At 36.9% G+C, this 25,236-nt stretch overlaps 1 protein-coding gene across 1 annotated transcript; it reads left to right on the top strand.

Moving 5' to 3' along the window:
* Positions 1-2,825: 2,825 nt before the first annotated feature.
* LOC136261198 (uncharacterized) lies at positions 2,826-23,033 on the top strand. The gene is made up of 10 exons (XM_066055177.1): positions 2,826-2,911; positions 6,137-6,457; positions 14,506-14,766; positions 18,449-18,781; positions 18,843-18,935; positions 19,631-19,771; positions 19,885-19,927; positions 20,147-20,375; positions 20,757-20,876; positions 22,646-23,033. Exons 1-10 carry the CDS (start codon positions 2,842-2,844, stop codon positions 22,805-22,807), a joined length of 1,773 nt encoding a protein of 590 aa, XP_065911249.1. The 5' UTR covers positions 2,826-2,841; the 3' UTR covers positions 22,808-23,033.
* Positions 23,034-25,236: the final 2,203 nt, after the last annotated feature.

Here is a 25,236-nt window from a genome sequence, read left to right as displayed (position 1 = left end):
TGGCAGAAAATATTATGAATTTTATGTGGAGATGTTTCCAAATTGCAGTATTTTAGCATCTATTTTTCAAAAATTTCCTGGGGGGGCATGCCCCCAGACCCCCCTAGTTCCAGCATGGTTTGCATGCTGGGAAGTGTGCTTTGCACACCTCTACCCAACAGATTAGTACCTTGAGTTAGCCCCCCCCCTTTTATAAATCCTAGATCCGCCCCTGATACTTACTATACATATTGGATCACTATTCAGGACTGGTATGTCCTGAATTTGGTAACAAAAGCCCGAAGACAGCGGAATGAGGGGTAGAGCTCTGGTACCAAAAACCCTTGTAATTGGAAGTAGGCTACGTCGCTACAGTTAGGAAGTACAGCTGGCCATGGTAATACTTTCAAATGTCCTCAGATACGGCTGCAGGGAAACCCTCAAATGGCTGGCTACAACCACTGCCCGAATACTCACATTTACAGTCAGTACTACATGCTGTACTATGTTTACAAATGTAGACTAAAGAGTTGACTCAGTTGAGTATCCAAAGAGAACACATGCATCCCTTCTCCAGTCTTTGAAGAGGGGAGCCTGAGGGAATGTTTCTGTTTTTAGTTTGCTTGACATGATGACCCTTCAGCTTGTACTGACAAACTTTTGTCCTTAGTCAAAGTGACTATTATTTTAAACTGTGTTATGCCTGCCAGTGTAAATCACAATGCTAGCATTTAGTGGCTACATAATAACAATTGTGAATTTCTCATCTGTACTGCATAAAATCTTCTACAGTGCAACCACTCTTTGTATGCTTCTTCTTTGGATTCTGTATCCATTCCTGTTGCCTGTATTTTAATATTGATAGTAACATTGATTCACACACCATAACTGTTGGCATTGGTATATAGTCACTGGCTTAACAAACATTGTTGTAGTAACCTTCTCTAACTAAGGTAAAGGAGTAAGTACTTTACACAAGAATAGTGATATTGCTTCACATGTGTTTGGGGGTGAAAGTCACTGAAGTGATTCTTATTTAATCAGAACCCATAGCAATCAGAATCTGTACTGTGTGGACATCCGTGAAGACTCTGTTACATGTAAATGTCTATCTGCACCACAGATTGATATTTGTTTCTAAACATCACAAACACACACACACACACACACTTGAACATAATTATGAGTATGGTAGCTACATTACAGCACAGTGCCGAAGAATTATTAGTCCGTTGTTTAACAAATCTTCAAGCAAATTTATTATTGTAGCTACTGTATGCTGGAGTGTGGACAGCATTTGTGATATGCAATGGAACTGAGGGATGATTGTACACTGTTTACCCAATAGAAAATGCATGTAAGGTTTCATTAAACAGTAAAGCAGTAAATCCCCATTTCATCTGTGTTGAATGCTCACGTTATATATCATACTTGGCTAATTCTAACATTCATTACATTACATAGGGTAATCTTATGTTGACCAATCTCCTGTACCGATGCTTTAAATGATGTATGTGTACAGTTCACCACTGACAGCATGTAATGATGACATACAGTATGTATGTACAGTACATGTATCATAGTGCAGTATTTGAAGCATGTATAAATGTCTCTTGTAGACAGTGATCTCCAGTGTGATACACACCATTATAATGGCATCTTAATGTATTGTTACATCATGAGCTTTTAACACTGCACCCATCCCATAACTACGTACATGTACTTAATATACAGTGCTCAGTAATTGATGTATTCAATGTACTGGTTGTCAATGATGTCAGGTTTCAAGTATGTCATGACAACACAATCTTCACCAAGTCACTCAATATAGCTATTTATTTTATCACGTAGTAGCTACTGCTCAACTGAATACATATTCTGCACTACAATATACCGTACCTTGGAAGATGTATGTATGTATGTTGTGACCTGTGCACTATACTCTATTAGAGGTCTGCATAGTATTACCAATAATAATTATAATAATAATGTACTAAGGTAATAAAGAGCTAAAGTTTGAACAGATGACTGAGTGTGACCAGTGTAATAGGCAGAGACAATTGTCACACATCATGTACATGTACTTGTACAAGATAAAGAATGTTACATGACCACGTTGATCATGTCAGTAGTGATGCATAACACTCACACGTTCTGGCACGTGTTACTACAGTCCATGTTGCTCATCACCTTATGATCAGTAATTATATATACACTCCAAATCAAAATCTCTACAGCTACTGTATGTATAGCTACTGTAGCTATAGATTGTGATGATGTGATAAACGTATTATTTACAACATAAGTGTACAGGTTGGGTTGGGGAGGGAACTACACACAGGTGAGTGGCTACGTACTGTAGCTCAATCCACATTGGTAACAGTGTACATGCTTTGCAAAGTATTGTGTGGAATAGACGATATGCACACTCTATTACTCGAACGAAAAATGATCAATTAAGCGTAGACGGCGCGAAACTCGACGGTACCTTAAAAGCGGAAGTCCCATACAAAAGTATGGGAAGCAAATGCGGCTCGAGCAATAACTCACCACTCGAGCTAAGGACAGGCCATCTCGCTTGCCATACACTTCTTTCCGTGCAAAAGAAGTGTATGGCAAGCGAGATGGCCTGTCCTTAGCTCGAGTGGTGAATTATTGCTCGAGCCGCATTTGCTTCCCATACTTTTGTATGGGACTTCCGCTTTTAAGGTACCGTCGAGTTTTGCGCCGTCTACGCTTAATTGATCATTTTTCGTTCGAGTAATAGAGTGTGCATATCGTCTATTATAATTATGGTATTACCTTGCGTGCTTTCGGATAATACGCATGCGCATGTCCGGCTTTGTGAGTACGATCGTAAAAATGTCTCTTGAGAGCAAAGAAGGCTGTGTTGTCCTCCTACTCTTGCTGATAGGATGTTGTAGAGGGGAAGGTAATCAGTTTTTCTTTAGGTGCATTTTACCTTGTGACGAATGTCCAATACCTGAGCTGTTTGGTCATTCGGAGACAATCCTTTCATGTGTATACGGCTACTGCACGGTGGACGATGCATTTTCGGAAGGCGCGTTCTTCTGTTAGATACACGATCCTCTAGAAATGATAGGTGAACATGCTTCCTGAGCGTGGTAGCCACGAGCAATTCAAATTTACAGTATGTGAATCCTGGCAGCTATACAACCTTCTAAAGTTCTAATAGAAATTGTAAAATTTGAATAGACTCTTCAGGAAGGGTACCTCGAACAGGAGCTGCTTTTAGCTGTAGCTAGCTAGATGTGTAACAGCCGGTTGCTTACTGCATGCTCAAAATGTTGAACAACTACAGTACACTAGCTACTTGGATTATTGTTGTGTGTTCACAGTTCATTGCATGCAGTGAAAATATTTTAATATGCTAGTAGTATGGGAATTACTGCAAAAGTATAGGGAATATATTCATAGTTTATGCAGCATGTTGGCAATGTCCACAGGTATGTATGTTGTACACAATATGTATACCTTTATCAAGGGCACTCATATACAGTATGATACGATTTTGGCCGTGGTACATTTTTAGTACAGCACTTCAGTGTTAGGATTTTGCATGATTGAGAGTTGTGGTACCACTATTATTAACTCAATGATAATATGAGAGAGAAGGCAAATTGAACTGAACCAAGCAGCTACACAAGTGTTAATGTGTATGTGTGTAATTAAACATTGAAACACTGACTCACTGTATTTGTGGTACACCCACACACCACAGGAATATGATTATGCCATTTTGTAATGTATGTTTTCAAATACTGTATTAGTTGCTATACATACTTAATTTATTTAGGAAATCCTGCAATCCCTATAGATAACTTACCCTTCAGTTTCTGTATTCATTTGATAATGATGATATTAATTTCAGTGTACACTTAACTGGCTTTAATTCAAATGAGCATGAACATTGTAACTTGTGTTGGAGTACTGATGTGTGTTGTACGTAGTAATTTAATGGGTGATCGGTAAATTTGTAATGTTTGCCTACTCCATGACCATATTTACAACTGCTTACTACTGCTGTAAAATTATTTTGTCACATGTTTGTATGTCATCCAAAATATTATTTTAGCACTTACCGCAGGTTAGCTATTTAATTCACAATGCATATACTAATATATCATGTTTCCCCCCGGTTTTTAAGTGTAGCATTGCTTATCTAACATGTGCGTATATGTGCATTATATGTAGTGAATTTGTACTGTTACCAGTTGTTGTATAAAGCTATTGGTAACCATTATCAGTTCATCTGTGTAGTGTACCATAACTTGTTGATCAGATGCGATAAATGCTTCATTAAATTTCAAATATTCAGCTGACAAATAAGTGTTTTATGGGTTTGTTTTGAAATGAGAGAAAGCTATCCTCAAGAGGTAAAAATGATTATTTCCTGACCACAATAATTTTATAGGATGCCAACTAGCTCTTTGGTAATGTGTTTACCAGGTTCATACACACATCACACCACAGTTATGTCTCCATCTTGCATTTAATTGCTGTATGTCGATTGAATATTATTGCTTCATCATCCATAAAATGTTTTTACATTCAATTCAAACTGAATAATTAGTACCTACAAATTGCTAACATCCCTCCTGGAGGAAGACTGAGTGTGGCCCCGACTAGACATTGGGTGACCTGCCGTTCGAATCCTGGGGTTGGAGGGATTTTTTTCCTTACTTTAGCCCCTTTTCTGTTACACCTTTTCAGTCAGTCAGTAAGTCAAGTCATTAGGTCTAAGTCCCTGAAATTAGGTTAGGTAATCCTAAGGCTGCAGCACATGTTGTTGTCAGACCTTCAGTGCTGGTCACTGTAAAGTGCTAATAATAAATAATAATAATAATAAACTTGGGTATATACCTGTTAATGAATTTAAATTAAAACCTGGTCAGCGAATGCAACATGTTGTTGACTAGCTTGTGATGTTTGCTACACTCAATAGGTGTTGATACTTTTCAAAGTTTTGGGACATACAGTGAATGAGTAGTTTACTCCAATAGGTTAAATTCTTTGAAGTGAAGCACTAAAATTTATACAGTACAACAAAGAACAGCTACATAACAGTTATTATAACTGTGTATACATGTAGGGTACTGTATTTGCTTTAGACCAGTACATACATGTAGAATGGACAAGAATCAAAACATAGCAACAGAAACAACAAACTTACTGCTTACTGCATCAGTTTAAAGGTTCCCTAAGTGGATTTAAATTTAATACATTGTCTCATGCTAATTACTGAATAGGTTTCACAATAATATCAAAGGAATTACATGAATGACTATAGAGAACACAATGTTCAGTTTCCTTCAATCATTGTACATGTAGCTAGTGTATGTATAATTATGTGTAGTGTGGTTGTCAAGGATCACTGGCTGATGGTAATGATAACCCATAATAGTTATAAAGTGAATATGTAAAGCATTAGTGGGAGTTACTATTCCAGAGCTATTAAACAGGTTTTGTAGCAATGATTTTCTTTATCTAGCAATGAATAGATATGTATTACATATTATAATTGATTGCAATAATTAGTCAAGGTAGAGCGATAAATATTTGTTGATTCTGAATGTATAACTACTGTATGCTGCAGTGTGAAGTCACTGTCCATGTGAAAATGAATTTTAATAGCCTATATAAATACTAGGATCGTTAAACTATTCATGAAAAGTAAAACTATACACTTAGTCACCACTTTTGCAAATATATTATACGCTGTACATCAGTCCACTTAAGTGTGCAGTGTAAGTGGTAGGAAGGAGATATGACACAGTAGTTCGTTAATCAAATTGCAGAATGTTTGTATTGTATTATAATACAAAAAGGTAGACAATCGTTTGTACATACTGCACATTTTACATGAGTAAAAATCAATGCAAACTGCAAAAAGAGATGTATAAATCTGTTATACAAATTGTATGTGTGCACTACATACAGTATCTTAGCATATGCTTACAAGATCTTAGCACTGTTACAAAGTGCAATGGATTGCAGTAGTGTAAAACTAAGTGCTTCTTAAGAATTTTGTAACTACAAAAAATGTGTGTGCATAATTCACAAACTGAGTACACTGTATACATGTACAGTAGTATGTATAGTCGGTGCTTTATTATGTTGACATGCTGTATTTCAGTGACAATAGCAGCTCACCCATTCAATTCCACAAAATGTACTGGAGAAATTGCTGTATTCCAATGTCGCGCTGAAGGAAATTTGTCTGATATTCCATTTCGCTGGAAGAGACACATGACACAGAGTGGTGTTTATGAACATCTAGAAACAGGATCAAAGTATAAAATATTTGAAAGTTTCAATCTTGAGCGTACCACACTATTTGGTGCATTAAGAATACAAAACATCACAACTGATGATGAAGGATGGTATGTGTTTGAAGTAGGCAGTGATATCGATGTGATGAGCAACAGAGCATACCTGAATGTCATAACGACTGCAGGTACAGTATAGAATGTGATACAATGCTTGTTTCAGTCCTATTCTAAATGCACTTGCTGTTTGCAATTGTATGTTGAACATATACATAACTACTGTACATCAAACAGTATGGTAGTACTGTTTAATTGGGGATCACTGCAAAAGTGACGTATGCCACCTAAAATGCAGCCTCCAAAAATCATCCTAGAGACATCTTATGCGACGAAAATCACCTTTACAGAATAATATTAGTCCATCCAACATGAAATACAGCATTAAAAAAACAAGAAAACACTTACTGGTGACCAGATATAAAATTTTTTTTAAAATAGTCAAAACTTGAAATTTGGTCTACCAACCTGCCTGCCTCACTCATTCACTGCCTGACCACAGTCACAAGCCTAGAGGCCAAACGAAGCAGTGTACAGCCACCATTTTACGCCACAATAGCAAGATCACCAGTGGGATGTGCCTTTTGGGATTCTGACGAGTGTGTTCCTTCTTCACCTTAACTTTCCTTTTATCTTTAACCAGGTTGGTTGTCTTCTTCTTCAAGCATCAAAACCACACCGAGGCATTAATTTTTTGTATCGACACTTTCCTTTAGACACCACAAAATTATTTCTTAAAACACTCATGCTGCTGAAAGAGCGGAGCACTTATAATTTCCAATCACAGTTATAAACCAACTGTAGTCTAGTGTTGCACATGATACGTACCTTAAGACAGCAGCTAAGTTGTCACTTTGACTTTTGCCCAACACCTGGACTGCAATTGACGTAGAGATTTGTTACTTACTATACGGACCGATACTCGATGGCTTGTTACTCTGAACACACTGACTCAGCCACTCAGTGCCGGACGGTGAGCTCAGCGAGTGATTGGATAGTCTACTAAATACTCAAGTGGACAGTTTCTCTGACAAAAAAATTTTACTACTTCATCCTTTTACTCAAGACCAGCTCCAGACAACTGAAAGGGCCTGTTCGTTCAAAGGACTTCTGGTGTGGGTGAATAGAATGTGGACCATCCCTCAGACAGAAGGCCTACTCTGATTCTATAGCTACTCGTACTGAGACAGATCATAGATCTGAGCGCGACTGCTACTACGGGCCTATATGCACTTCCAATTTTGGCATAGCATGTACTTTTAATGAGCTGTTTCAGGAACTTAATAGCTAGCTAGCTATATATTGCTTACAAAAATGAGATAACTACGCTCATTAATTGGTCAGGCGTGTGTTCTATTTTCTTTAATTATCTCATCAATGTTTATATGTATAGCAGTATTATTAGCTATGCTGTGCAGCTGTATTGTTCATCATTAATGCTTAAATCTCTGCAGACATTCTGATCTCTACATGATTAAGATCCTGTTGCTCTTCCTATATAGTTATAAAATGTATGCAGTTTAAAACAGTACACTTATACGTAGCTACAGCTAACTTTAGCTGAACTTAACAAACTAGTATATCAAAAATTTTGAATTTAAAGGGATTTATGCTATAAAAACACTGAAACAAGGATTATCAAGCTACAATGGTGAATTAAAATCACAATCAAGCAATACAACCGATGATCCCTACTGTGGTAGAGTGCCGACATCTTTATCTAAGTTTCATTATGGCACCCTACCACAGTAGGAATCATCAGTTGCATTGTTTGATTGTGCATGACATGAATTCACCATTGTAGCTTAATAATCCTTGTTTCAGTGCTTTTTATAGCATACAGTAGATCCTGACTTTATTCTAAAATTCAAATACTAGTAAAATTATAATAGTCAATTTTGTGTTCATTCAAATTTAATCGTGATGGCTCCTTTGCTACTTTACTGTATGCACCTCTATAGTATGTTCACGTTGAGCTGAATCCTCAAAAACATTTAATAACTCATGGATGCAATTACACACGATCTTGAAATTTGGCTCATTTGTAGTACTGCTTGACCCGCTAAAAATATTTCAAAATCTTTTTGTTCAAATGTTAGACATAATATCTACGGTCAATCAAAATTTTCACAATACATTTCCTATGGGGAATCCATATAAATACAGTGTCCATTACAGCCCTTTACCGAACTTGTAATGGAGCCAAACCGTACGTGTCTGTTGTTGACACCTTTGCTGTTACCAATAATCATCTGGTTGGCTGAAATGTTAACTCTGTTGAGAAAAAATCCACTTTTAATTTTTAGCCGTTTTTCAGGATTCAGCTCAGCGCAAACATACTATAGCTCATCTGTAATCAAAATTTTGCTTTATCAGGCTAATGCTCTAACTGTTGCTGCACCCATGTAGTTAGACCATAGGCAAAAGTGCATGCATGCACACACACAGACTCTGCATGTATGCATTGTTATATACATGGAAGCACGTACATGCAAATGCAGTATGCATGTACATTTACATACAATACACACCCAATCCTAGTGGATACGAGTATAAATTCCAGCAATAATATTCAAGTATAACATGGGGCACATTACAGAGTTAGTTAGAGTTACAGCTTAACTACTGCGATCATTACTAAAGTTTTAATATTGAATATGAGATGTCAAGTATATCTAATCAAAAACAGCCAAGCTGTAAAAAAAGGTGTGGCCCCCCAAAAGGCCATGGTGAAAAAAGATGTGAAATCCAAGGTGGCGGCCAAGAAATGGCTGTGATGGTAGGTTAATGGTTAAATTTTAATAACGACAATTCAGGTGAATTTGGTGCCAAGACCAAGTGGCACAAAATTCACCTGAATTGTTGTTATTAAAATGTAACCATTAACCTACCATCACAGCCATTTCTTGGCCGCCACCTTGGATTTCACATCTTTTTTCACCATGGCCTTTTTGGGGGCCGCACCTTTTTTTACAGCTTGGCTGTTTTTGATTAGATATCACTTCTTTTTGTATTTGTATACTGCAAAGCCGGCCTATGGCTGGCTTTGGGGCTTTTTTAACCCATGTGTTTTTTTCTTTACTACAGGAAGAAGAAAAGAACTTAAAGAAGAATTTTAGTACTTCAATTATTTTTGATTTTATTAGTAATTATACAAATTATATACATATATTTATTACATGCCCATTATGCCCCACAGGATATTTTTTTGCAGCTGATCTCTCTACTGGGTGACTTGAAATGTAGCTGAACTATATACAGGATGGTTTCTTTGTAGCTGAACTCTCTACAAGGTAACCTCTTCTAGCTGGTCTCTCTACAGGGTATTTTGTTTCTAGCTGAACTCTCTACAGGTGATTTGTTTGCAGCTAAACTCTCTACATGGTGGTGTCTTTGTAGCCGAACTCTCTACATGATGGTTTCTTTGTAGCTGAACTCTCTATAAGGTGACTTCGTCTAGCTGAACTCTCTACAGGGTGATTTTTTTGTAGCTGAACTCTCTGCAGGGTGATTTTTTTGCAGCTGAACTGTCTACATGATGGTTTCTTTGTAGCTGAACTCTCTACAAGGTGACTTCGTCCAGCTGATCTCTCTTCGGGGTGATTTGTTTCTAGCTGAACTCTCTACAGGTGATTTGTTTGCAGCTAAACTCTCTACATGGCGGTTTCTTTGTAGCTGAACTCCCTACATGATGGTTTCTTTGTAGCTGAACTCTCTACAAGGTAACTTCTTCTCTACAGGGTGATTTGTTGTAGTTGAATTCTCTACAAGGTGCTTTGTATGAGGCTGAACTCTCTACATGGCGGTTTCTTTGTAGCTGAACACTCTACAAGGTGACTTCTTCTAGCTGATCTTTCTACAGGGTGAATTGTTGTAGCTGAACTATCTACAAGGTAACTTCTTCTAGCTGATCTCTATACAGGGTGATTTGTTTGTAGTTGAATTCTGTACAGGTGGTTTCTTTGTAGCTGAACTCTGTACATGATGGTTTCTTTGTAGCTGAACTCTTTACAAGGTGACTTCTTCTAGCTGAGCTCTCTACGGGGTAATTTCTTTGTAGCTGAACTCTCTATATGATGGTTTCTTTGCAACTGAACTCTCTACAAGGTAACTTCTTCTAGCTGATCTTTCTACTGGGTGATTTGTTTGCAGCTGAACTCTCTACATGGTGGTTTCTTTGTTGCTGAACTCTCTACAAGGTGAATTCTTCTACCTGATCTCTCTACAGGGTAATTTGTTTGTAACTGAACTCTGTACAAGTGCGTTTTTGTGGGTGATCTCACTGCAGGTTGATTTGTTTGTAGCTGAACTCACTAAAGGGTGATTTTGCTTGTAGCTGAACTCCTTGCATTGTATCTAGTTTCTAGCTGATCTCTCTACAGGGTGATTTGTTTGTAGCTGATCTCTATACAAGTTGATTTGTGTGTAGCTGATCTCTCTGCAGGTTGATTAATTTGCAGCCGATCTCTCTACAAGGTAATTTGTTTGTAGCTGAACTGTCTATAAAGTGATTTATTTGTAGCTGACCTCTCTGCAGGTTGATTTGTTTTAGCTGAACTCTCTACAGGGTGATTTACTTGTAGCTGAACTCCTTACTTTGTGTCTAGTTTGTAGCTGATCTCTCTACAGGGTGATTTGTTTGTAGCTGAACTCCTTACATTGTGTGTAGTTTCTAGCTGATCTCTCTACAGGGTGATTTGTTTGTAGCTGATCTCTATACAAGTTGATTTGTGTGTAGCTGATCTCTTTGCAGGGTGATTTGTTTGTAGCCGATCTCTCTACAAGGTAATTTGTTTATAGCTGAACTATCTATAAGGTGATTTGTATGTAGCTAATCTCTCTGCAGATTGATTTGTTTTAGCTGAACTCTGATTTGTTTTTAGCTTATCTCTGTACAGGTTGATTTGTGTGTAACTGATCTCTCTACAAGCTGATTTGTTTGTAGGTGATCACTCTGCAGGTTGATTTGTTTCTAGATGATCTCTCTACAGGTTGATCTGTTTGTTGCTGATCGCTCTAAAGGTTGATTTGTTTGTAGCTGAACTCTCTGCAAAATGTTTTGTTTGTAGTTGATCTCTCTACAAGGTGATTTTTTGTAGCTGACCTCTCTTCAGGGTGATTTGTTTCTAGCTGATATCTCTACGGGGTGATTTTTTGTAGCTGACCTCTCTTCAGGGTGATTTGTTTCTAGCTGATCGCTCTACAGGTTGGTTTGTTTGTAGCTGAACTCTTTACACGGTGATTTGCTTGTAGCTGAATCCTTACATTGTGTCTAGTTTCTAGCTGATCTCTCTACAGGGTGATTTGTTTGTAGCTAATCTCTCTACAAGTTGAATTGTGTGTAGCTGATCTCTCTGCAGGTTGTCAATGATTTGTTTGTAGCCGATCTCTCTACAAGGTAATTTGTTTGTAGCTGAACTGTCTAAAAGGTGATTTGTTTGTAGCTGATCTCTCTGTAGGTTGATTTGTTTTAGCTGAACTCTCTACAGGGTGATTTATTTGTAGCTGAACTCCTTACATTGTGTGTAGTTTCTAGCTGATCTCTCTACAGGGTGATTTGTTTGTAGCTGATCTCTCTACAAGTTGATTTGTGTGTAGCTGATCTCTCTGCAGGTTGATTTGTTTGTAGCCGATCTCTCTATAGGGTAATTTGTTTGTAGCTGAACTCTCTATAAGGTGATTTGTTTGTAGTTGATCTCTCTGCAGGTTGATTTGTTTTAGCTGAACTCTCTACAGGCTGATTTGTTTGTAGCCGATCTCTCTACAGGGTAATTTGTTTGTAGCTGAACTCTCTACAAGTTGATTTGTGTGTAGCTGATCTCTCTGCAGGTTGATTTGTTTGTAGCCGATCTTTCTGCAGGGCAATTTGTTTGTAGCTGATCTCTCTACAGGGTGATTTTTTTGTAGCTGACCTCTCTTCAGGGTGATTTGTTTCTAGCTGATCTCTCTACAGGGTGATTTTTTGTAGCTGACCTCTCTTCAGGGTGATTTGTTTCTAGCTGATTGCTCTACAGGTTGATTTGTTTGTAGATGAACTCTCTACAGGGTAATTTGCTTGTAGCTGAACTCCTTACTTTGTGTCTAGTTTGTAGCTCATCTCTCTACAGGGTGATCTGTTTGTAGCTGATCTCTATACAAGTTGATATGTGTGTAGCTGTTCTCTCTGCAGGGTGATTTGTTTTAGTAGCCGATCTCTCTACAAGGTAATTTGTTTGTAGCTGAACTATCTATAAGGTGATTTGTATGTAGCTGATCTCTCTGCAGGTTGATTTGTTTTAGCTGAACCCTCTACAGGGTGATTGCTTGTAGCTGAATTCCTTACATTGTGTCTAGTTTCTAATTGATGTCTCTACAGGGTGAATTTTTTGTAGCTGAACTCTCTACAGGGTGATTTGTTTCTAGCTTATTTCTCTACAGGTAGATTTGTGTTGATTTGTTCATTGCTGATTGCTCTAAAGGTTGATTTGTCGTAGCTGAACACTCTGCAAAGTGTTTTATTTGTAGCTGATCTCTGTGCAGGGTAATTTGTTTGTAGCTGAACTCTCTCCACAGTGACTTGTGTGTAGCTGAATTCTCTAGAGAGTGACTTAATTGTAGCTGAATTCTCTACACAGTGCATGACTTGTTTATAGCTGAACTTTCTTCAGTGTGACTTGTAATGTTCTGAATCTCTATAGTGATATATTTGCTTAACTCTCCACATGGTGACTGTCTTCTTGCTGAACTGTCTATAAGATTAACTGTTTTCAACTGAACTCCCTACAGAATAACTTGTGATGTAATAAAATTCTGTAATGGAATAAATAAATTAGCTGAATGCTCTATTAGGGTGACTGTTCTATTAGAGTATCTCGATCTCGCATTTGCTACACAGAGTTGGCTTTCGAATCATAACTCAGTGGTTTGTAATCCGATTCTTCTGTACTACTGCAAGGACTTTCTATGAAGATTATTCCAGCTATGCACCGATTTTCAGCTCATTGCTCTAAGCGGTTTGCCTAGTAAGCGTGAAAACTAATACTTTTTTATTCATAAAAATCGATCGCGTAATTGTGACACAGGTTGGGTTTTGTGTCATATCTCCATGGTCTTTATCTCGATTCCTTTCAAACCACCAAAAGGCACTCCTACGATGGTTACTCCATCTACATAGCAATTTTCAACTCATTCCATGAAGCGGTTTACCCTGTAGGCGTGACAACAAATTGATCTTGTATTACGCGAATAATCGGTTATAACTCCTGAACCATTCATCGGATTTGTACCAAATTTGATGCTAGGATTCGCCTTTGGACTCCCTTTCTGTGTGCCAAATTTCAAGGCGATCGGAGTACGCGTTTGCTTGTTATAGCAATTTTTGCAAGTGTGCGAAAAGACGAAGAAGAAGAAAAAAAAAACGAAGAAAAAAAAACGAAACTTTGGCAGCTCGTATCTCGGAAATGGCTGGAGCGATTTCCTTCAAATTTGGAATGTAGACTCCCTTGGCTGGCGGGCAACTGTTTAGCAAATTTGGTTCCAATCAGATAAGTGATCACCGAGATACAAAGGTGTGAAAATGACGTTTTCGTTCTTCCTGTCAATATACTCACGGTGTGGCGCGCCGGCTTCTTGGGCCGCACGACACACTACCGTGTGTCTTGATAACAGTGTTTCTTTAAGATTGAGCAGCACTTATTGTTAGAACAGAATGTTAGATACAGTATAATTGATGATCAAGAAATGTGACCGGGCCTGTGAAAACAGGGCATGTGGGCACAAACTACACCCCGTCGCACTACAGCTCAGTAATGGAACAGAATATTTGCATTCTGTAACTTGCATCATAATGCGAATTAAATGCTTATACTAAGGGCAAAAGGTTTCATTGCCTTAGCATAATGGCATAAAAAGTTATGAGTCAAGGAAGTTTGAAAAAGTAGGCAAAAATCATGTGCCCACATGCCCTGTTTTTGCAGGCCCAGTCACAAAGTACATTTTATGTAATAATATTATGGCACACCTTGTATGGTATGTTAACTAAAAAGACTGAATGTGCCAGTAATGCCCAAAGCATAATGGGGGGTAAATTTTAAAGCATTCACACTGTGTATGCAGACACGTTCTAAAACTAATTCCATAATACGTACAACAGATGCACACTATGGTTTTGATTTATAATAGTGGTATTGTTCGTCTTCAGATGTTGTACCAGTTATAATTGAGGTGACCTCTATTAATTCTTCAATGTTCACTATTTACTGGACATCGTCAGTTGTCAATGACAACTACACAGTAATATGGACTAACCTATATACTGGTGTGATGCACAACAGGACAGTTCCAGGGAATACAAACAGTTACACTGTAACAGGATTGAGTGGTGATGTAAACTATAATGTGAGTGTAGCTGCTGTGAACAGGTGTGGAATAATGGCAACTAGTGATCCTGTCACTGTATATGGTGAGTACAGAATTGTGTAACATGTTCCAGGATAGTTCCATTGAGTATCTGTCTGTACAGCATGTAAATCCACTCAAAAACAACTAAGCTGTAAAAATACTGCAGCCTTTAAAAGCCTGTGTGAAAAACATGTGAAATCAAAGAGGGTGGTGAAGAAATGGTCGAAATGATGTTTGCTAATAAAATATTAAAATAGCTGTGAATTTGTTACAATGCTCATAGAATGTTCCAGATTTAGGTAGATCTAACCCTGACTTTTGTTTGTAAGGTAGAAATAAAGTTTGTTGAACAGCCACGACAGAGTGGCTGAGTAGTTAAGCATTTGGGTGTTAGATGTGGGGAGGTCCCTGGTTCAAAGTCTGGGCAACTTTTCTCAACATTTCCTTGTACACTTTTTACCCATTGGTGACTGTTCTATCAGAGTACCTCTATCCCATGATCATACGTTTTGCTTTTTAACTCTATAGTTGTTTTTTAACCATAAAAGGTTTGCATTCCAATAGTTAATTTATGTACACACCATTTTAAAATTATGCTTGAAGTGGTTTTTGTAGGATGTGATTAAAACACAGAACAAACTGGAAAATGAATTTGCAAATGGACTGGAATTAACTTGTCTATTTACCACAATTAGCCACTTGGAAACAATACACCAAGCATTACAATGACAGCAACTAAACCTCTGAACACCATTTCAAAACCTGTTTGAGCTGATATTAGGCTATTAAGCCCTGCACATACAACTAGGTATTGAATTTTGTACTCAATTGAAGAGTACTCTTTAAGTTAAAACTGTAAACAAGCCAAGATACAAGTTTCAAAACTTGTTGTTAAGAGTTACTTGATCTGTTTTCAGGTTAATTGCTACAATCATTGACCAGATTTTACAAAACCGATCCAAATCACACATCAGGCAAAATCAACCAGTGGAAAGCTACACTATCATACTACCGTATAGCCAGAACATTTCGAGGGGTAAAACTTTTGTGAAACTGTAAAATATGATTTTTATGTTTTTTAATTCACGAAAATCTAGAAAAGAATTTTGGTAAGGTAATGGCTATGCGTATAAACCTGAAACATTTCATGATTATATTTTCACAAAGCTATCATTACTCAAAAAATTGTGAAAGTTTCATCCCTCGAAAATTTCCAGCTATACGGTATAGTTTTGACCCTTAGCATTACTTAAACTGCTTGAGGCTGGTTTTTAACAGGAATTTTTTCTGGGTGGTGTGGTGAGCTCGAATGGTGGTTTCTGGCTTGTGAAGGGCCTGGTTTGGCAAGAATCAGTGGTTTACTGGTGGATGGCCTGATATTGTTGGCCAAACGTTTCTTATGTTGATTTTGCTGCCTATCAGCCACTAAGAAGCCAGTACAGCTCCTGTAATCTTGTGCCTGGACTTCAATCATTGTCTGCCTCCATTTTGAAGTCTATCTCTTGCCCACCCCACCACCCCCACACTCCACCCCTTTTTGAACACTCGTGATATTGCTTCACTTGTCCAACTGCTCAAATTTTTAATCTTATTTGGCAGAAAACTTTACAAGCAGCTACAAGTCCTGGAAGTGGTCTGAAAGGTAAATAGCAGGAGCTTATAAGTGTTAAAAGCACTAAGTAGCCATTTTGTAAGCTCTCTGTGCTGTGGAGGACCAGAAACAGAACTTCATTCTTTTAGACCTTCTATGACTGCATATTAACTGCTAGCACCTGCTGCTCTCTCCATAAGGACATGTGGCTGCAAAGGAATTTCACAAAAGATAAACACAGCTATATCCTAAGTGTTACGCTCCTTTGCACCTTGTGGCACTTATGAGCTCCTGGTAATAGTTTGATGCATCTTTTGTGTAAATTTCATACACTTGCTTGCTATCCTTGGCAAGTTATGTTGACTTGAATTCTTTAAAAATGTTTATCTCGAAGTTTCTAATGTATGATTTGAAACGTTTTCCCAAAATCCAGTCACAATTAGTTTTGTGGCTGCTTCTCAGTTTAACAGTTTAACAAGTGACGACTGATAATGGTCAGGCTTCAAGTCATACCACATTGTAGTTTATCAGCTGACAAAGGCAGATGTTAGCCTTGTTTACAACACTAGTGACAAGTTCACTTATCACTCGCGAAAGACTAGTTTTAAGCACAGGGTTTGATATAATATCAGCTCCAGTGTGCTTCATTCAAAGGCTTCTGGACTGGTTTTGGGATGCTATACTCTTAAGCTATGCTGGAAAATTCATGCTATAGGATTTTATGAGCCAGTCTGTTTGCAAGTCCATTTTTCTGTACATTCTAAATTTTAGCCATGTCTGGTTTTCCCTATAACTACAGTATGACAGAAAATCAATCTTTACGTAAACATAAAATTTATATATAATTTACCATAGCACTACTGCACAACAATGTGAATATTAGTCAGATTAGCCTCAAATGTGGTGCCTGAACTTGCCTTAATTTATACACCCTCTTTTAGCAATGGTTGAAGGGAATTGGGTAAAAAGAGTGTGTTTATAGTAATTTTTGTAAAGTGTACAAAATGAAAGAAGGGTCCCTGAACACCTTAAGCAGGGGAGAGGGAAAAAACCCAAAAAAGAAATATCAAAACTTTGGTCACCCATATCTTTGGAATGGTTGGAGCAATGTCAATCAAAATTTAGAATGTGGCCTGCCCTACTTGGCAGACAGCTATAAATGGTGTGCTTTGGAGAAGGGACCATGGAGCTTTGCATGCATAAAAATCGCATTTCTATCTTCCTGTCAATACACACACAGTGTGGTGCACTTGTTTTCTTGTATTTATCATTAGGTTTGAGCCAATTATGCTTTGAAAAATAGCTTATCATGCTTTTGAGCAGTGCTCAAAAATCCAGCCTATTATACTCAAAATTATGCTCTCAAAATCAAGATTATGCTCGAGAGCTCACTGTTTTATTAAAGTATAATAATATTATCTCTATTAGAGTATCTCGATCTTATTTCCATAAAGTGTGAATAATCAGTCAAGAAATAGTAAAAATAATAACACTGCAAGGTTTTTAATATGAAATGCAGTAATAATGTACAATGTGTTCATGTTGTGCAGTATTTTTGGCACGCGCATTGTACGTTTTGATTAAAATTCTTGAAAATCGTCCTATTATGCTGACATAATGCTTGATGCTTTTGCTAGCCTATTATGCTCAAAATTATGCCGGCATAATTTGCGCAAGCCTATTTATCATTGCTAAAAAATGATACATACCATAATTTATAGGGAGTGCCATGTTTGGGCTTAGGGCTTAACATTTAGTATTATAATACCATTTATTTGTTAGATAACTATCCTTCTAGGGACCTGCAAGGAGGCTAATAGTAAGCCTGTGAAACAGGTAGCCAGAATCCTGTAACTGAAAACCATCAGAAAAAAATCCCAGGCCAGGCGGTGACTTGATCCACAGACAGACCATACCTTATTGTAACCTCTATTAATGACTGAGCAGGTCAAAAAATAATTGTTTCGGTTGTACCTGACTTTTATTGAAAGTGAAGAATCTCCCATTTGCTTAACTTGTGTGTAGTTTACAGCACTTTTATAAGAGATCACATGATCTTAATTTATTTGGAAGGTTTGCTGTAGTAAAATAATAACATGCTGTAAGAAATGTAATGTAAACTTATGTGCATACATGTTTACAATGAATACAGATACACCCAATAAACCAACAAACATCAGATTTTCACAAAGAGCATGTACATCCTTTATGGTACAATGGGATGAGGTGGTGGACATGTTTCCAGTAACTTATGAAGTTAGCTGGTCTGATGGAAATGGTGACAATGGAATAATGGCTACCAACCAGACATCTTACACTATTAATGGACTGATCTATGACACAGCTTACAATGTAACTGTTGTAGCTATTAATACTTGTTGTGGAGCTGGACTAACCAGTTATACTGTACTAACAACTAACACATCTATGTCAATGGCTCCTTTACAACCAACCACAACTGTCACCATTACATTACCTCCTATTGGTGAGTATTAACAAGTACCAGTCCATTGTATCTACAGCATATATGTTGTATATGTACACAGAACACACAACAACTACAACTTCTACTAATACGTATACTTCCACTACTACTAAAACTGTACATGTCACAATGACAACTGTGATACGACCAACAGGTGATTGTTGTTGTTACCCATATAGCATTGCATGAGTTGTTCAGTTATGCATTATATGCCAAATTAGTGTAAAACTATAATTACATGAACTTTACGCTGTTACAGTATATGACATCAGTTCTTATAGCAAGCCTTTCATTTATGTATACTAGTTTATTGTGTCATAATATTATTCATATCATTACATGATTCACGATCATGTTGCCGAGTGGTGCATTACTACCCTGTAAGTACCCTGGATAGGTAAGAATATCTAATCACTAATATGATGCAAATTACGTAGTATTGGAAAATGCTTGTACATACTTTCCTTTAAAAAAGCGATTGCATAATAGGTACTCATGAATGAAATTGTCAGAATCTTCACTTTAAGTTGTACATAATACACTTACTGAGTTGCATGTGCAATAAAATTCAAGCAGTACTTGCTATACAACTAGGTTAAAATGAAAATCCACATACGTATGCACCTCAGTAAGTGATAGTGATGGACTAGCAGAAAACTTAAGAAATGCTGAAATATTTTAAAAGTAATTATTGGCTGTACTTGTATAGCTGGAGTAAGTTATGTTCAGGTTGAGATAGAAAGTAACTAACTTTAGTTAGCGTACGTTGCCCTTATATTAACTTCAGATGGTGTACAGCACTACTCATATACAGTAGTATTGTGTCTGTTAATGATAAATATATTTTAGGGAAGCTAGTAGATGATGATGAGTGCAGTTGCACTAGTCTAGTTGGAGGTATCATCGCAGGGTTTATTGGAGGAATGGCCGTGATAACCCTCGTAGTGATTATAATTCTAGTGTTCTGGTGCTATTATAACAAAAAGAAAGGTACGGCTGTGTAGTTCACTGTGTTACGTACACCAGTTTTCTATTGTATTACACTTGTGTACACAATAACACAATAACACATAATATTGTAGTGATGTTATTGTCTGTTCCAGGTGAACCTGGAAATGATCAAATGATACATAATGCTGTAAATAGGTTAGTTACTTCACTATGTACATTACTTCAATGTCATCGTATGATGCCGATGCTTGCATGACTATATACACTGTACAAGCATTGATTTATTGGTATTGATCCATCAGTTACAAAATGTTCATAATGTATATTGTACTGCTTAGCACATAGTCATAATTATACAACCAAGTACTAAATTAATGATACGTAGTAATAATGATTATCTCTTGTGTACTTTAGTACTCGTCGTGATAGCATTTCAAAAAACAGCATTGATCTTCCAGTATTCAAGCCACAAATGACCTCTCGTGTAATTGAAGACTACAGTGAAGTTGTTAACTGTGCCCAACCACCTAAAGTTGTCCGCCACAAATCATCATCCAGTAGGACAACTTCTAATAGTGACTCCATTAAAGAACAGCCTGAGGAAACACCAGTACCACTGGGTTCATATGAAACAGTAGCTATGGTGAGTGATTCTGTAGTTACAAGTGGATTTTATCCAACAGTTGTTCATAATTGTACTATAACTACTGTATATTACCATGTACTGTACAGCCCTATCACATTCACATACTCTTGAAGTGTCATATTTAAACCAACTGTGTAGTTATGTTGGGAGCAAAGCCATTATCAACATACAACAAAGTTGATAAAATAAATAGACTGTTGGCTGAGTATGGTTGTGCAATAAAGTGACGGCTTTACTATAAATCTTTTATTTGTTGTATCAAGCATACTGTATTCCTAAACCTGTTTGAGCAATAGTGAAGTGTACAAACACTATGCATTAGCAAGACACCAAGATACTCTGTGCTGACTGTAGTTTTGCTGTTCTTTATCCATACAGAATAGTATCTCAAGTGTTCCCCGCCAAGCCCTTGCTAACAGAACTGAATATGCTCTTTCTACTAGAATGACACCAGCTAATGTTGCTCGGGCCTACAGTGAGCCAAAAGATAAAGAAAAGGTAATACAAAGAGAATCAATTTATTTTACTAACACAGTACTTACACATGCCATGAGAGTTTTTTAAACGGTGTAATAATGTATTTAAGTATTGCTTCACAGTGAAAACCTATAATCTTACTCTTCCTATGAAACTGATGAAATTCAACACTACAGTTCTCTCAGTATCCTATAGTTTACATTGTTAACATAACATGTGTGATTTAAGTAAACAAACTATTAATATCAAAGCACTTTAAAAATAATTGGTAGTGGTATTTGAAGAGATTCAAAACAATAAGTTGGTTGACTTCTGCAAAATAAATATGACATTATGATCAGTCCATCTGTGTACTCACAGTATATGCTCTAATGGAAAAATACTCTAATAAAGCAACCAGAATTAACTGTGGCATTTTGTTAATCGATTTTGTTTTAAGTATGAGCTTTAATGGTGACCAGCAATGCATTTTCTTCTTGAGTTATGTTGATGGTACTTGAGTCTTTGTCTGAGCAGCACTACTGTAGTGACGTAGCTACCATTGAGGCAACCGAGGCTATAAAAATGCTCAACAATTCAGGCTGAGCAGGCCTGAGTTTTGGCACCCCGAATATTCTACTCAAACGTTACTATGCAGCATTACTGTACCACACATAATAGAATCTATGGCTGTAGTACTAAGCAGGCCGGAGCCCATGGTGACACAGTCCTGAATCACTTTTCAGCTACTTGAATTTGTGTACGGAAAAAGATCGAAATACTCTAATAGAGCAGTCATCGTAATGTACTCTAATGGAGCATTCAGTGTAAATTATAGTCAATGCTCTTACACTGCTTGGTCTAAATCATTTACATTGTTAATTGTCTTTAAATTACTTTTCAAAAGTGTTCCAATGAATCAACTACATGGCATTGCATTGAGCTCATTGATCATGTATATCATGAAAATAACCTCCACATGCCATTTCGAAGCATATATTTCAAAAATTTCCTTGAGGGAGCATGCCCCCAGACTCCCTAGCTTGACATCCTTAGCACATGCAGTTGAGTATTTCATGAAAGAGATATCTCTGACTTAAATATCACATCAGATCAATAAAAAGTATAGTGTGCATGACTATGACCTGCGTTGCAGTCCAATATCTCCAGAGTAAGTCAGTTTTTTTTTGTGTTGAGTACAGTTAAACTAGTCTAATAATTGAAGCATGGTATACTGTTGCATTGACTAAGCTGGAGCATGACATGTAGAAAAATGCTCAGAGTCTTCTGAAACAGTTTCTTCCATCCAACCAGAGAATCAACTTGCAAACGCTGTACCACCTATGCTTGAAAGTGTTTGTGAATCAGTTGAGTCACTAGCAGCTGCAGACCCTCTCAATTATGTCAATGTATAAACTTTGCCTTGGTAAAATTTTTTTCTGGCTACGCCACCGTACTGTATATAAATTGTAAAGCTGAACATCTGTCATGAAATTGTCTGGACTAATACAGTATATGCCATAACAATCACGCCATGAAACTTGCATGGAGAATAGCCCATGTGTGACTGTGGTGCATGGCTTTAAATGTATACATGCATGTCTTTAGATGCACCCATGTTTGGCCTTAGTTTTATCCCCGTGTACATGGCATTATTTTGCTTATGTGTGGCACTATTAATGCAAGAAAATGCAATGCATGTGTAAAGTTATAAGTGGATTGTACGATACATGAATATAAAAATGGATTGCTGAAAAACATCAAGCATTGATATAGAATTAAACATAAAATTAATGTTTATTTACTAATAGGTTGATGGTGTGCAACAACAACAGCAACAAACAACCACAACAGGGAATGGACACCTTACCACTTCCAACAATGCACAACAGCAGCAGACAGTCACATCTGAAAATGGACATGTTACTACTAACAAAATTAGTTCATCCATGGCATATGAACAAGTTGCATAAATTCATTGGCCCCCATGATCCGAATTGCATATATAGCCATTACGTATATGTAGTTTGTAGTAGTCGTATTTACCAATGATCAGTATAATGCTTTAGTATTTTATATTTTGTGTGTGTCTGTGTATGTGACTGTAGTAGGCATAATACTTTAAGGAGCACTGAAATTGTCATTGATATGTACAGTTTGAGTCAAAATTTTACAATGAATAATTTGTGATTTTAAAAAGCTGGATTGTTTAATTTGTGTTAGTATAATAGCTTTAAAAGTTAACGTTATGACAGACATTATTGCAACACATTTAATATTAAGTGTGTAAGCACTACAAGTGCAGTTTAATGCTGTTTGCTCACCTTGCCTAGAGCATCCTAGCTTGAGACATCAGATGGTTGATGGTCACCCTAATCATTGATTGTGATGATAGTGGTAAGTACACAGGGCCCCGCCACCTGGTTTACTAAATAGAACAGGGCCACTAAACTACACACACTACTAAAACTTAGCTTCTGGGAGGAAACTTAGGCATAAACGTGGGTGAAAGGCCACAGAAAGGTTTCCATATGGAACCTTTCCACTGAAGAAAAGGAGGAAAAATGACGACAAGGAAAATAATAGAATAAATATATTTATTAAACTGCAGATTATCCATACTGTGAAAGAAACAATGCCAAGCTAAATTAATAAACAGAAGGCATACACTTAATCACACACAATTTCAATATGTACACCGTAACACATACATGTATATGGCATACAGACCATACATATGTGGCTATCAATACACAATACAGGTACATACTGAAGCTACTCAACCCTATGTGTTTAGACTACATGTATCATCTTGGTTGCAAACATGGCTTAGCTGCATGTGACCACACAAGTAACTGTTTTGGTGCTAACAAACTTTCGGTTAAAAGAAATACTCAGGGACAGATAGAAATTACCTCAAATTGAGAACTTAAAAGCAAAATGATGTGCTTTGAAAAAAAACAAGTAAGCATTACAAATAATAATAGAACAGAGAAAATAACGATGGTGTTTCATCTTAAGACAGACGTAACATTGTTTGTTTTAGGGCAAATTAAACAGCAAAGCATAAGGTTAGGTTAAAACTACATAACTCCCAGACTTCCCCCACAACAAAATGCCCTTCACCAGAAAAATGTGTTGGTAGCATCAGCATAGCAAAACACACATATACAGTTACATACTGTACATGCCTGTAGGTACATGCATTGATCCTGAACAAATATATATGCACCCAAGAAACTGATGTATGCTGGTATGTAGGAATATATACACATAAAACCAGTTATATTCATAGTATTGTATAATTTATGTATGAGTAAATGTATATTGCGGCTATAGACATAAGAATGCATCTACATGGGGTAGAGATCCATATGCAATGCTAGGGAACACATGCGACTATTGATACCTATCCAGTGTATTGGTACTAGGCCAGAAATTGGCTAAGATTACATATAATCAGTTACACCCACCCATCTAGTTAACCACCTGCGTAATAACTTATTGATGCAGAAATAAATTAAGTAAATAGAAAACAGCCCAAAATTCCAAGTGATAAGGGCTAGAATTACAAAGACATTCTGAGGTAAAGATCACCACTTTGATGCCTTAAACAGATCTATACAACACTATGCACAAAAGCTGACATATGTACCTGAAAGGAATACGGCTAGTAGGCCTGAGTATAAGAGCTCATGATATACTGAGTACATGCATACGACTAAGGGGCCAAGGGGCAGTTTCAGGTATTTACACACAGGTAATGATGTGGTTACAATATTATACTGTGTAATAGTTTTATTGGCAACAAAGAATACAAAAGGAACTGATGGGTAAACAAACTAAAGAGAATACTATTAAGTGTTTGTAGTAGTCATATCCACCAATAATCAGTATAGTGTTTTAGTATTTTATATTTTGTATGTAACTGTAATAGGCATAGTGCTGTAAGGAGCACTGAAATTGTCGTTGATGTGTTACAGTTTGAGTCAGAATTTTACAATGAATAATATTTGTGATTTTAAAAAGTTGAATTGTTTTTGTGTTAGTATAATAGCTTTAAAAGTTAATATTGTGACGGACATTATTGCAACTAATTAAATATTTAGTGTGTAAGCACTACAAGAGCAGTTTAACATACCTACCAGTAAGGACACAGTGGTGTTGTTTCTGTTCTCTGTAAGATGTAGGGAAATAAATTGCCATTAGCAAAATTACCACTACTGAAAATACAAGTACCTGTACATTCTGATTCTTTCAAACCATAGCCGTATGTATTAAAGATTGAAAGTTCCTACTGTGATGATGGGTGAAAGTATTTGCAAGTTTGTATTACTTCATAACTTTTAATGGGTGAATGTACAGTATATGGAATACTGCTTGTAATTTTTTAAAATTTGTG

This window comes from Dysidea avara, chromosome 1 (genome assembly GCF_963678975.1).
Source record: "Dysidea avara chromosome 1, odDysAvar1.4, whole genome shotgun sequence".
Taxonomy (NCBI): domain Eukaryota; kingdom Metazoa; phylum Porifera; class Demospongiae; order Dictyoceratida; family Dysideidae; genus Dysidea; species Dysidea avara.
The sequence above is the reverse complement of the archived record's forward strand: the minus strand, read 5'-3'. Positions and strand labels throughout refer to the sequence as shown.